Source organism: Anticarsia gemmatalis, chromosome 9 (genome assembly GCF_050436995.1).
Source record: "Anticarsia gemmatalis isolate Benzon Research Colony breed Stoneville strain chromosome 9, ilAntGemm2 primary, whole genome shotgun sequence".
Lineage (NCBI taxonomy): Eukaryota > Metazoa > Arthropoda > Insecta > Lepidoptera > Erebidae > Anticarsia > Anticarsia gemmatalis.
This window is the reverse complement of record NC_134753.1, coordinates 7199000-7213930: the sequence shown is the minus strand read 5'-3', so window position 1 is coordinate 7213930 and position 14931 is coordinate 7199000. Positions and strand designations below refer to the sequence as shown.

General features: G+C 32.1%; 2 protein-coding genes and 1 pseudogene across 2 annotated transcripts; 1 reads left to right on the top strand and 2 right to left on the bottom strand.

Moving 5' to 3' along the window:
* Positions 1-892: 892 nt before the first annotated feature.
* On the bottom strand, positions 893-2404 carry LOC142975574 (ELAV-like protein 2 pseudogene; annotated as a pseudogene).
* A 1140-nt stretch (positions 2405-3544) lies between these two features.
* On the bottom strand, positions 3545-10370 carry LOC142975462 (proton-coupled amino acid transporter-like protein pathetic). Its single transcript, XM_076118311.1, has 6 exons — positions 9924-10370; positions 8874-9051; positions 7274-7631; positions 6486-6661; positions 6231-6403; positions 3545-5260 (listed from the first exon to the last, which is right to left on the bottom strand). The coding sequence occupies exons 1-6, from the start codon at positions 10177-10179 to the stop codon at positions 5022-5024; spliced, it is 1380 nt and encodes a 459-aa protein (XP_075974426.1). The 5' UTR covers positions 10180-10370; the 3' UTR covers positions 3545-5021.
* Positions 10371-10787: 417 nt separating this feature from the next.
* On the top strand, positions 10788-14926 carry alc (5'-AMP-activated protein kinase subunit beta-1). The gene is made up of 5 exons (XM_076118158.1): positions 10788-11249; positions 11328-11474; positions 11730-11861; positions 11963-12061; positions 13972-14926. The coding sequence occupies exons 1-5, from the start codon at positions 10929-10931 to the stop codon at positions 14116-14118; spliced, it is 846 nt and encodes a 281-aa protein (XP_075974273.1). The 5' UTR covers positions 10788-10928; the 3' UTR covers positions 14119-14926.
* Positions 14927-14931: the final 5 nt, after the last annotated feature.

The window sequence follows — 14931 nt, the reverse complement described above, 5'->3', positions numbered from 1 at the left end:
TATAATTGGGCATGCGATCATCTCTAAGCTCTAAGGCTATGCTACAAGTAGGTACACATCGAAACAGCAATTAGTTAGATTCTAATTTGAACCCTTGGCCTTCCAACGTGATTCCAATTAGACTACTGAGGTATCAATTTAACAATCTTGTAGTAAATACGTGGTAGTTCACTATATCCACTTATTTATATAACCAAACACTGGCAACATGAGATTTATTTGTACAAAATTCAAACATTTTGTATTTTTCAGTATATTTTTTAAATTCGTCACAAGTTAATTACCTACTGTAATAATTTACTTCATAGATGGCGTTAGCGTTGTGTAAGTAGAGAAATATAAGATAATATAAAATTGCATTGTTTTGGTGTTATTAGGTCAATAACTTTTATATCTAAGTATATTTTAAGTTTATCATTTTCATGAATTTTGCGTAACAATATTAGCAAGCTCAAATGCTTATCAGAATCTTATGAGAATGTTGAACTCCATAGTAAAATGGAGTGTTACCGGCCCCTTCCATGGTAAGCCTTTAAATATTGAAACGAACAAAAGTTAAATATATTACATTTTGTTTAAATTTTGTACGATAGTTGAATGTAGGTTATCTAGTCTTGGTGAGAATGATGTTACATTCTTAACCAATACAAGCAGTTTTTGTGTAACTACACATAGTTAGATTTAGTACAGTAATATAAAATATACAAATAAATAAAATGTAACAATGAATACATTGACTTCTCTACTGGTCACACTATTAATAAAACAAATTGCTTATTACAGCAGCTAGCAACAGCTGTTCATTACAAAGCAGTAAAACTATCTATTTTAATTCTAACATTGGAATATGTACCACTCATAGGACTAGGTTATAATAAAATTAAAACACATGTTTAAAATTGTGAAAATGAACTTTAATTCAGCAAATTTTATACTAAATGTATAAATATGATATAATCTAGATTTCGTTTTCACTACCTAAATAGACATCATGTTATAAAAAGTGTACAACTAAAACTAGTAGCTGATTAAACATCTCAATGTGGCTTATCAATTAGTTAGATCTTGTAAAAGCACTTTCTTTAAAATGGTTTTTATTATACTTAAATAATAGATTAAAATAATGAAAGCATACAGCTCACAACTGATGTTGAACTTCCATACAACAATCATATTCAATACAATCTTAAACTTCTAGTAAACTTGAAACATTTAACGAGCAAACTGAATAAATTATTATTCATAAACAAACTTAACAATGTCGATAGCTCAAAGTAATATAATATTTTCAACAAGAGTCAACTGACTGCACAATATTGTGGGGTGTATACACATACAGAATTGGGACTATTTTATTGTAGTATTTGATAATGCCAATCAACAAATTGGGTATCCTTTTTTTGTCTATTTATTACTGTATTGATATTGTAAAGTTTATTAAGTCTTTCACATTAGCATTATCTCTTTTGAGTCTTGAAACTAACCGACAGAGGTTGGCCATGAAGAACATATCCATTCAGTGCTTGTATTGCCATCGCCGCTTGGTCGTAGTTTCTCATAGTTACAAAACCAAATCCTTTACTTTTATTCGTTTGATGATCCTTAATAATCTTAACAGACACAATAGCACCATACGGTCCAAATAGCTGCCACAGAGTCAACTCTTCCACCTCTGGGGCGATATTATAAATATATATAGACCATGTACTGGGAGAGTTATGGTCTCCTATCGCGTTCATATGGTTTATCCAATGATATGGTCTTACAAGAGGACTTTTAGGGAAGTTATTATTATTGTTTTTATGTTTATTAGGATTACTTTTATTAGCATACTTAACTGTTAGTGGGTGTAAAAAGCCAGGCGGTGTGGTGCCATTTATGTTCTGAATGGCTCTCTCCGCTTCATACTGGTGCTCATATAATACAAATGCTATGCCGGCAGCTATACGAGAATTAACTATTTTACCAAATTGTGCGAATAGTCCATGTAAATCCTGCAAGGTCAGTTCATTAGGCAGGTTACACACGTACAGGTTCCAGTCTGCTTCGGGTTTCGAAGGGGGTTTTAACTCCGGATTCAGTAATGCGTGAGACACTTTTAGAGTCTTGTTTTGCATCAGGAGGCCGTTAAAAGCCTTACGTGCCTTGACTGCATCCTCTGGACGAGAGTACTCGACGAACCCATAGCCTCGGTTCGCTATCAATTTACAACTTTCCAGTTTACCCATTGTCGAAAATAGCGAGAACATCATATCCTGGGTCATGACTTCAGGAATGTAATTGACGATAAGTTTGGTGGGTGATTCGTCCGGCCCAAATTCATTATTTCCATGACAATTACCGTCTTGACACGATTCCGACATTTTTTAATTGTTGTCGGTGAATGACATTTCACCGTAGTGTTGCGTGTTGTCTTTTGTACGTTCGGAAACTAATTTGTTAATTTGGACAATATTCTCACTTATTCAAAAATGTTACTATAATTTAATTCACGCAAATTCCAAGTAGTAAGCAATCGCTTTTAGAACAACTTTATAAGTCTCTTCAAACTAGAAATGGAATATTTTAAGTTTGATTCATAGTTTTTTCTTCATTAACATTATTTTAATCTTGTTTAAATTAATTAAACGAACCGGAATTATTCGCAGAATAGTTATTAAACTTCTCGAGAATGACAGTTTAATACTATTTATTAATTAGAAATACCTTCACCCACATTATACTTTTGTTTGATTGTTTATAAAATTAAATGTTATTAATTACTACATTATCACTACATAACATTATTTGTTACTTATATGAATATTCTTCGTCCATGATTTAATGTAATATATTGGCAATGTGCCAGCTGTGCTGTCTATAGATCCGTTTCCATCTGTAAGGCATTTCCGTCCGCGAAATTTGAAGATGCCCTAATAATATCGTAGTACAACTTTAGCTATAAGAGTAGTTTAATTTATAGTCGTGATAAATAGATCGCTAACTATTTTGCTATGTTATTATTATGCCCCTCAGCGAAACCACCCTGTTACGATTTAACGAAATCAGTCTTTTAATATGCTACTAATATGTTTAAAATTATCAATTTTTTACGTCTGTATATAAAAATAAAATAATTTTTTTAATCATAAATCATAATGTATTTGTTTACGCTACATCCGCAAAGCTCATGTATGTAGGTACAGCTGCTATGAGTCATTGACCCGCATCTGTTCACACGTTCCAAATCTACTTACCACTGTGCCATAGTCCGCGGCCTATGTAATCAAATTCCACAAATATTTTTCTTTGATATGTAAGAAAAAAATATTCTGAGGTCGTTATTGTATTAATATGTAATATAATAAACAACTAGTAATTAAATACTAATAAATTGTCTATTTCTCTCACTTTTTAAAGTTCTATTTTGATAATATTATATAGTTTACTATAATTTTATACAAATTTTATTCCTGAACATAAAAATGTCTTGGGAACTGTAGGTAGTTTTAATGTAAATAACGGAGCATAACAATGTTTTCTGCAACTGAAATAAAATAACATGTCATTTGCACTGTTGTCTATATTTTATTCGATATAAGTACATCACCATTTAATTAAGCTAACAACAAAGGCCATATTTATACAGATCTTATAATTCCGACACTGAATTTCACATTATACATATATTTTAAAAGTTTACACATAAGCTTTCAATTTTGTAATAAGTTTATTTATTTAAAAGTAGTATGTATGCATACATAAAACACGAAGATACTTATTTAAAAATGCACATTTCTGAGACTACAAATTAACATAAATAATTTGTGCAAACTACCTTTGTATTACAAAGCTACAAATAAATAAAATCAGGGATGCATTTATATATAACATGCACCAGGGTTTGTCATTATTTCCATCTAAATTTTAGGGTGTATTTATGCTAGAGGGTTACCTACGCGATCTCGGAGTAGAATCTTGATAGTATTCCGCACTATGTAGGTACTGGTAACCTGCTCTATACATGAATTTAAACATCCAATTCTCCTGCCAAGATAACCTTATTAAATTCATAATAATAAGCCAAGATCATTAATTAAATATTCGATACTGTACATCATAATTTATACTCAATTTTATGAAGAATATTATTTAAATTTGAAACGCGTAAATAAAGTCTTATAAAGATATAACATAATAATTTAAAATTAACATAAACGATAGGTAGGTAGGTACTACGATCACAATAAAAAATACCGACAGGTACAATCAACATCGTTATAATGTCTTTTTATAAACTACATAGGAATGTAAATATAATCACATTTATTTAGCTGCTTACACTGCGAATGCACATACAGTACATAACTCACAATGTGTATAATAGCACTACATTATAATAGGGTAACGATTTATCTATACATTTGTTCCAAGCTCCTCGTCATGTTCACTTTAAGTTTTAAATAATACCCATTGAGTAAATATATCTCATTTACAAATACTAAAAAGATCCAATATAAAATAAACGTGTAAAAATAAGCTGAGCTTGTCAATTAATCAACACCTATAAGCTAAGTAAATATTTAGTACTTTATAGAGCAAAATATATTTAAGCCACTAACAATGATGTTACAGAAGTATAAATCTTATACTGTCTTTACTAAAGTCCTATTTGAGTACCGGTAAACAGACAGTGGTTACATAATATTTTATTGTAGGTATTTCAAAGGCTTTCAGACAATAAGTTGCTAGCAAATTAGAGCATTGTATACAATACTTTCTTATGGCTGAGACGCGGCAGGTTGAAGCTAAACAAAACTTAAAGTCGAAACGTAAGCGAACTCGTGTGGACGTACCATTGGTGGTATCAAGTGGTTCCAGTTTACACCATGTTATAAAAAATATTATACGTACTTCTGTACATCACTGTTTGTAGCATTTAACATTTTACTACACACAATTATTGTCATGATTATTATAGAAAACAATATTCAAAAATCTTTGGTTAATTTTATAATTAGTCAAAAACAGATCCGTAAGCATTAATCATGAAAAAAAATGTTTTTTACATTAATGAAAGTACCAAAGACGAAACCTGTGAAGCCGAAAATGATTATAACGATATCTTTCCACAATTTCCAGTTGTTTTGACCGAGCTGGTCGGGCCAACATGTCATAATTTCTATTAGAGGTGGGAAGATGAGAGCGAGTGCTGAGCTACTGAAAGCGCCGACAAGAGAAATGATCCCACTCAAGTTTGGTATTACGGCGGCTGCCAAAACTGAAATAGATAAAGAATGATTGAGTTATATTAATTGTACTTAATTGTACAGACATACTTAATGGTGCTTATTAAATGTGCTCTGCCAACGGTTGATATGCCAGGTAAAAAATATTGATCAAGAGGAGAACAATAAAAAGTGTTGGTCAGTGCGAGAAACATTGTTTCTTGTTTCTAATGTATATTTTTTAACTCAAACGTTTAATTAAATAGGTAGTTATACCCATATGAACAAAATAAAAAATATTGTCACACTATGTCGCCAATCTAGTTATCCGTTACAAATTGTCGGTAATGTAAATCTATACTATAATATAATAAAGCTGAAGAGTTTGTTTGTTTGTTTGTTTGTTTGTTTGAACGCGCTAATCTCAGGAACTACGGGTCCGATTTGAAAAATTCTTTCAGTGTTAGATAGCCCATTTATCGAGGAAGGCTATAGGCTATATAACATCACGCTACGGTCATTAGGAGCGGAGTAGCAACGAAAAATTTAACAAAAACGGGGAAAATTTTGACCCATTCTCTTAGGTAACGCAAGCGAAGTTGCGCGGGTCAGCTAGTAGATTATAATATTATTAGAGTTTATTTTTTGCCGCGTCGCGCCGGTGGAAAAGCACTCGCAGACAGTACAATAATCAATTTATCAGCACAAACACAACAAATACCGGATATTGTCAACAATTTGATATCATACAATTCCCACACAATTAATATTTACAATATATAAAGATCAATATTTGTTAATATCAATACGATTAATGGATGTAATTTGAATGAATCAAATAAGAAATTACAGTTAGCACGTTAAGCTGCTACAATTCTTTCCCGTTACGATAACCTATGAACCCAAAACATATTGTTAGGACATAACAAAAGTAATCTGTGTTATTCCCGATTGATAACTTTCTGCTTTAAGTCGCCTAATTGAAATATACAGTTTTAATTAGTTTGTTAATTAGGTACTTACATGTTATCGTGATGAGAATGAATCGGGTTACTGCCTCTCCGTGTTTAAGAGCTTGTTCAGACGTCAACTTTGATTTTACGAACGGCCACACAATATTCATTGGCACGTAGAACTGGAGACCGTACGATAGAAATATCGAAGCTGCCATTACTGCCCGGACACTTTGTGCTAATCTGCAATAAGAATTTAAAAATAAAACCATTTTTATTATTATCATCTTCTTCGGTCATGTTATTCAAGAGTTTATCAACTTACAAAGAGCTTGGTAGATTTAACGTTATGCTGCCTTTAACATGTTCACCGTATTTCAAATATCCGAAAAATCCAATCGCAGTATACAATGCGGCTACAATGACCATACCAGTATTCAATACACCGTTCCACCCGCCAAAGTCCTCTGGCGTTTTCATATTGTTTTCCAGTGGCAATACCTGTAATCATCGTTCTTATTGGTATTCCATATGTTTTTCAGTTTTGGTTTGCAGACGAAAGTATATATGTACCTACTTAATTGTTATTAAAAATGTAGATCAGATATCTTAATACAGGGCCAGAGTTGGAATATTATTTTTTCAGATAATTTAAAAAGTGCAAAATATTGTGACTCCTCGTATATAAGTAAAATGTCGTGCCCGACTAAAGCGGGAATCAATACAAATACGCGGTCGAGTCTTTCAATTATACTATCAAATTTATCAATGCAAACGAGCATTGTTTTGAGAACGCATGCAAGCAATAAATGGGCGCAAAAAGCAACTCTGTCGCCGCAGATCCCCAGTCATGCTTGTATAGCATAGCTGTATTGCGACGATCGTACCCATTATTTTTTAACCATGTTTTAGAAAAGTCCGCGCATTGCACTGCAATGCAGTCTAGCTCCATATTAAAGGCGTTAGGAGCCACAAAAGTTTTTGAAAAATGAATTTATACCATGGGTAAGGTAAGACCTCTTCCTGAATACCTTCACAACATATGTTTTATAATATAAATTCATATTTCTAATTTAAATAATCTACATAATAATAGAATAGCAAAAAACTTACCACTCCAATACCTTCAAAAGCGTATATGGCCGTGCCAAAATACAAAGGTAGCTGATGCCAACTGGAAAATGCTTTTACAGTATTTGTGGGTGGCAAATCTTGAAATATATAGTAAAAAGTTATCACAAGGCCCCAAGCAGTCATTATAGATGCGATCAGTGATACTGGCGTCAAATATTTTAAATTCTTCACCATAGCCAGGGCAAGTATCAGTGGAAACAATAAAGCCAAGTAATGATGTACACTTAAATTTATATGGAAAAAACGCATTGTATCTTCAAGGTTAGTAGCAACAAATAAAAAGTATACACAACAAAATCCCAACTGTGTTATTACCAAAAATATATTGACAATATTCCTGAAACAATACATATTATATTGTTACTTGTTGTTCTATATTATGTATAAGATTAATGTTAATTACTCACATACAGCTCATGCCAGACATGCTCTGTATACAATTTTGCTGATTATAGAGGTGATGCAGATATCAATATAAAATTATTCATCATACATAATTGACAAGTTACATAATATATTATATTTTATTATTATGTATCTGAATAATATTTTGCACAATTAAATGCCACATAAGTTCAAGACTTGTGTCTACATTTTTTTATTAAAAATAATAAATATTGTGATAAAGTGGTGGTCTACATATCGTAAAATATACCTGTTTGTTTGTCAATGTAATTACTGCTGTTTGCTATTAAATTTGTTCATATCTTAATCAGTATAATATATTGGGACAGTTATTGTTTGTTTGTTAGTAATATTCCTAAAAGATAACAAACAGTGAGAGGAAAATTTCGACTCTGTGGCAGTGATAGTGTCACATTTCCGTAAATTTGATGTGTTTGTTTAATATATACTTAATGACATATCTTTTTGTAGTAATGATTAGTTTGAAGAATAAATTAATTAGTTTATATTGGATAATCAATTGATTCTTATTAGCATATAATAGGTAGTATCAATAAACATTACTAATTGTATAAATACATAATGTAACAAACAGTTTATCTAACAGTGGGCAGATGGCTTTAGGTGTGATTAGATTATAATTATTAATGAATACTAAAATATTATAATAGGCAACATACCAATGTTGTGTAACACATATTAAATATTTATGTGTCAATATTTAATTGGGTAGATTAGATCATAGTTTGCAAAAACTAGTTTGAGGCCCACTAAAATGTAAAATGTCATCTACTTGTAGAAGTAGATGTTGTGCAAAAAATATATTAGTAATTCATAAACCGCTTTAGTTTGGATTAAAAACATTTAAACTAGTTTTTTTTGTTCTAGAATGTTCAATGCACTCACTTATTAATAACTATCCATCACCTCAGTTATCTGACAAAGATTATTATATGTTAGTCACTCACATTACAGCAACTTGCAAAAATTTAATAAAACAGACCTGCATTGATCTACATGTCTTTATACCAGTAACTAGAATAAGAGGAAGAATTACTGCATCAAAAACTCAGTCAATAAAGCTATAACACATACCAGAGTCATACCAAGGGATTGAACCTGTGGCTTGATCATCAGCAGCAAAAAAAAAAAGAAAGATAGATGAGTTACTTACTTCATGGTCTTAGCATATGGTCTCAAAGAAGCAGGTCCTGATGCAAAAGAGTCTTCAACCACTTCAGAGAAACTCAATGCTGGTTTCTGACTCCTGATGCAGAGCTCATGGGCACATTGCACCAGCACATGCATGCAGTGAGTGCAAATAGCACCCATTATTAATGTACCAAAGACACCTGGACAAAAAATATGAATTATAATTCTTTATCTATGCCTATAAATAATAATTATGCTTATCTAAGAACAAGTTCAATAGATCAATAGGTCAGTATTAAAAGTGTATATTGTTATGTTTTCATTTCTAACTACTTAATTGGACAAAAATTATGCTTTTAGAAATAAAATCTATTTTTACCTGTTTTAAGAAAAAAAACTCTAACTAGGTACATAAAACTAGGCTCATTTTAATTATTTTTATTTATTAAATAACTGCATAAAAAGCAGTTAAGATTCAATTATATTGTGATGTCATGATGTCCTAAACTAATAACACCCATTCTAGGCTAGACATGACATCATTTTAATAAGTACACTACTGAATAGAATCCGGTGATGTCATAGTTTCAGGCAAGTACTACTGAAATAGCCCATTGAAGAGTTTATGGGACTTTTATGTTATAGAATGGTTTAGTTTATTTATATATTGTAAACTAAATTTCAGTAAATAAACAAAATAAGATTATATACATCTCTGTGATGTTTTTTACATATATGTATTCCTGCACTGACACTATAGTAATCAATGAACAAGTAAGGATAATCCTATTACAATTTTTTCTAGCAATATTAAAATAAAAATAACTTTAAAGGGTGAATTTGGAATTATTTCGACATTATTCGTTTTTAAAATTATGCTATGAATATAAACCTGATATTCTGTTTACAATTTACTATGAAATTAAAGTAAAAGCCTATAATACAGAACTTACATATAACAATTTCATTAAAAACATCCTCCCGTGTAGCACCTTTGAAGGCTGTGATATTGTATTGATATGATAGCGTTATCATCGTACAATGCAAACAAACAAAAAATCTATGCACTTACCGATTACTAGACCAGCATTTTTGAAAGCATCTGGCATCGCAAGTATGCCAGTGCCGATATTGCCCTTCAGTAGATGGATTAGGGTATCGAAATTTGAAGTCGGATGTTCCAAGCATCTTTCCGCAGCGGGATGGTAATCCCCTTTGGGTTTTTCACGAGACGCCGAAACGGGCTCAGCTACTAATTCTACAGATTGTTCAACAATATCAATTGAATTACTGGGTCCCGTGAGCAGTGGCTGCTTTTCATCGTTCATTATTTTTGTTAAATATACTTTTATGCTTAAATGTAATAGATATTATTTTGTAGAGCCATAGGCTTGACAGTCACCCTTATCACAAGTGGAAGGAAATGTATTGAATGAATATTTTTGAAGCGAATTTGCGTTGCGATGTCGTCACACTCGTCTCTCGACAAGTCCGCAGCTGTCAAGTGTCAAAATAGATATGATACTGTAGAGTTGTGCGGCACTATCTAACATAATATTCTTAAGTCCGGTTTTTATAAAATAATTTTATCACTCCTTATTTACCTACCTATCTGATGTGTTTATTGAAATAGATTTCTTAATATTTATTTTGGCAGACTTGGAGTTCCTGTGAGTTTGAAGGTAAGAGTTTCACACTAAGAGGTCTTCCTCCCTCTGTGATAGACCGGATAGCGAATTGCTCTCTTTTATCTCTCTAAATACGTCCTACAAACATTTAGTTAAAAATACTTAAATCCAAGTATTCGTCCAACGTTTTACACTGGTAGAGGTAAAGGAGCTGTATATTGGTTCTTTTTAAATTGAACGAATGGGCTTCTTCAATCTTAAAATAGATTTAATTCCTTGGCAATACTTATTTGTCATGTCGTCACGTCATGAATGAAATAAATTGAACTGAAACAGTGAAACTGAAGTCTGATCTGTCAAGGAAGCAAATATCCATAGGAAAATCGTCTTTACAAAACTTCGCACCTATGTAACAAAAGGTATTTTTATAAGAATTTCGGTATACAACGATGGGAAACGCGGGGAGTAATGTTACTAAAGAATTTCATAGAGATGCGGTAGCTAAAGCCCCGGACGCGGGGCCTTCGTCTCCAGCCAAGGAAGGAGAAGCGTTTACGTTTGATAAAAAAGTTGATGATGACCATGGTGGTCGAGATGACGAAAATAACATTGAAGATGGTGCTCCATATTACACAAAAGCGGTTCCTGAAAGCGACGTTGAGTATAGTGGCACTCGTGAGAGATCAAATACTCTAACTGAAGGTAGTAAAATAGTAGATGATGTAAAAGTTTTACCCACTGTTTTCAAATGGGAAGGAGGCGGAAAACAAGTAAGGTTATAACTGTATTACGTTTGACAATGTTGTTGTTTATCAAAATATCACCCATGATCTTTTCTTTTGTTGCAGGTTTTTATTAGTGGAACTTTTACCGATTGGAAAACAATACCCATGGTCAAGTCCCATGGGGACTTTGTGACAATAATTGATTTACCTGAAGGTGAACACCAATATAAGTATTTTGTTGATGGTGAATGGAGACATGATCCCACCATGGTATGATACTATATTATTCCTTTGTTTAGGAAATATGTATTATTGTTTTAAAACAAAACCTTAAGTCTGCATAGACAATTTTATTTTTATACCTATCTGTTTAATCACAAGGCATGTACTTGAGATTGAATTACCTACATACTTGCTTTGACTTGTATCCACAACAATGACTTGTCTCAAGTCATTTAAATAATTTATTCTAGCTCTATGTACTCAATAAGATAGTGTTATGATAATAGTGGTTTTATTTTTCAGAAACTAGTTGACAATGGAATGGGTAGCAAAAATAATTTGGTTACTGTGAAAATGTCTGACTTTGAAGTTTTTCAAGCCCTTGCAAAGGATAGTGAAGGGGTCCACAGTAGTGCACAAACAGAATATTCCCAGGTAATAACTTAATTAATCCTTTATTTCATTATCTGAGTCACAATTATTAGGATATTCTAAAATCTGATTAAAATAATTATGCTAATATTGTTTTATTTTAGGAAATACCACAATCAAAACCTTGGGAGAAAGTGTCTGGCCCACCTATTTTACCACCACATTTATTGCAAGTTATATTAAATAAAGATACACCATTGTCAGTAAGTATATTATTTAGACAAACCACTTTATACAGTTTATATGAGAATGGGATAGGTGATATGAGGTCATCAGAAAAGCAAATGTTTGCAAGGATTAATGTTTAAAAATGATGGCCTGGCTTTAGAGTCTAGAGAAATTGATTGTAGATTATGATGTATCTAGAAGTATAAAGGTACATAAGTATGTCTATCAGTTGTATAGTTACCATAGTACACAGCTTATTTTGTTGCTGGCTGTGTGAGCTGCAGGGGCCGAAACAGGTCAGTAAAGTCAGTAAAAGTCAGTATTTTTGGACCTGGTCAGTAAAAGTCAGTATTTTAGAAAATCGGTCAGTATTGTCAGTATTTTTCCAAACTCACACACGTTTTTTTTTGGTTTTCCTTTGCTGTTGGCCAATCTTACATTCTCGATTTGCCCAGTAATCATATCAGAGGGCTGCTTTGGATGCACGATATTATGTTGATGATCTGCGTAATATATATGTTACTGTAAAAGCCCGAACAGTGGTAAATCCTAAGATTTTAAGGTAAAACCTAAGATTTACCAACTCTCAATGGTAAAAGTCCGAACAAGCCGGAGTTTAAAAACTGTAACATATTATTATACAGTATATACAAAACTCCTTCTTCATAACTATGTAACGGTATAATTATATACCGTAACATAGTTATAAAGAAGGAGTTTTGGGCAAAGCGACATGGGTAAGTTAGGTTAGAAGGCTGAGGTGGGAGCTTCGCTTCGCTCGCTCCCACTTTAGCCTTTGTCGTTATTTTTTTTTAAACCACCCAGCAGGAATGCAATGCAATGTAGGAAAGCACCCCGCGAAGCGGGGCTCCGGCGACATCTCGACATCATCAAGTGAATAGAGGTAAAAGTTCGAAATAAAAGAATTGTTCGGACTTTTACCATTGAGTTATACAATATGAATTATACAATATGAGCAAATCTTAGGTTATACTGGAAAATCTTAGGATTTACCACAGTTCGGGCTTTTACAGTAACATATACATGTATTGAAGCATCACATGACTTCAATAGAACAGCAAATTAAAATTTACTATTTTTTTGAAATCAATATTTTTGAAGTGAAAATTCTTTAGCGCCGTTGCGCACTTTTGCGAAACTTCGTAAGACCTGATTGAAAACTCGTAAGACCTGATTGAAAATTCGTAAGACCTGATTGAAAATTCGTAAGACCTGATTGAAAACTCGTAAGACCTGATTGAAAACTCGTAAGACCTGATTGAAAACTCGTAAGACCTGATTGAAATTTCGTAAGACCTGATTGAAAACTCGTAAGACCTGATTGAAAACTCGTAAGACCTGATTGAAATTTCGTAAGACCTGATTGAAAACTCGTAAGACCTGATTGAAATTTCGTAAGACCTGATTGAAAACTCGTAAGACCTGATTGAAAACTCGTAAGACCTGATTGAAAACTTTATTAACAAAGCTTTTTATTTAACACACTAAAAAGGCGATGCTGGCTGACTACGGGGATGGTGGAGACCAATAACCGAAAATAAGCTTTTTAACAGTCTTAAAAAAAGGATTTTGACTTCTCAATTCGACTGTATTTTTTATTATTTCACACCATTCACCTGAAAAACGGTTTAGAAATGGTCTGTATTTGGTCAGTATTTTTGAATTTTTGGTCAGTAAAATCAGTATTTTCGACCTCGGAACTTGTTTCGGCCCCTGGAGCTGTTGAAAGATATTTATATATCTACACCAATTGGTCTATGTTCCTTATAAGAATATTATTTGCTAGGGTTTTTTTTAACCAAAATGCAAAAGGATTGATGAGAGAGAGAAGGATGTTGATGAGTAATTTTTTTCATAAATGCCTCTTTTTCAGATATAAAACTTTTTTAATCATTATGTATTTAATAATTCTATGTATTTTCAGTGTGAACCTACATTGTTACCAGAACCAAATCACGTGATGTTAAATCACCTGTATGCCTTGTCTATAAAGGATGGAGTCATGGTGCTATCAGCTACTCACAGATACAGAAAGAAGTATGTCACAACATTGCTCTATAAGCCCATTTAAATAACAATGGTGATCTGACATATCAATCTGAAAAATACACTGTAGCTTCCCCAATACTATTTTATTATAAACCTTTTAATTCAAGAATGCATAGCTCATAATAAGCCTGTTCATCTTATCACTTGGTCAATCAAATATGATGCATAAATACATCAAATGAGCTAGCCTGCTTAGTGCTTACTCACATAGATACTTGAGTGCAGAATCATGCTGCAAAAATAGGCTTCATTCCTGAATTAAAAGAACTACTCTAGCATTCAATTTATCGCTTAACAGCAAACATTTGTTGATTAATTAATAAATTACTTATTAAATTAATATTTAACATGCAATATTATTTTTAGTCACAATTTCTTAATATACTAGGGACATTTTTGGTATCAAAATTACCTATAGTTTTAAGCTAGCTTAAAATATTTTTATTTGGTATTTTGTCAAATTATAAAGTATTATAGATTTGTTTCTGTTCTGTTTGAAACTATTTCTTTTTAAACTGATATGAGCAGAAGAGTAAGGGACCTAAAACTTCTAAAAAGGAAGTTTCCTTAGTGATAAAGTGTATTATTAGAATAAAACGCAATTACACTTTGTTAGTGAAATCGAGTCGGTAGGGTTAATGTTGACACCTATAGTGCAATGTTTATAAACAAGAGTACTTTTATAAGTCCAGCCAGATGTGATAATGTACTATACCTATTTGTTTTTAAATTATTGACTTGTTGTGATTGTAACTATTAGTTAGGCATAATTAATGTGCTTTGTTAAAGAATATATAAACATTAGTGTGTAAATAAAAAGTCTATTTGAATTTGT

Coding starts and splice junctions, on each gene's coding strand:
- LOC142975462 (XM_076118311.1), bottom strand. CDS start 10,179: ATGAACGATGAAAAGCAGCCACTGCTCACGGGACCCAGTAATTCAATT. Junction 9,052..9,923: donor AAATGCTGGTCTAGTAATCG/GTAAGTGCATAG, acceptor TTTTTTGTCCAG/GTGTCTTTGGTACATTAATA. Junction 7,632..8,873: donor CCATATGCTAAGACCATGAA/GTAAGTAACTCA, acceptor GTATTGTTTCAG/GAATATTGTCAATATATTTT.
- alc (XM_076118158.1), top strand. CDS start 10,929: ATGGGAAACGCGGGGAGTAATGTTACTAAAGAATTTCATAGAGATGCG. Junction 11,862..11,962: donor CACAAACAGAATATTCCCAG/GTAATAACTTAA, acceptor GTTTTATTTTAG/GAAATACCACAATCAAAACC. Junction 12,062..13,971: donor ATAAAGATACACCATTGTCA/GTAAGTATATTA, acceptor ATGTATTTTCAG/TGTGAACCTACATTGTTACC.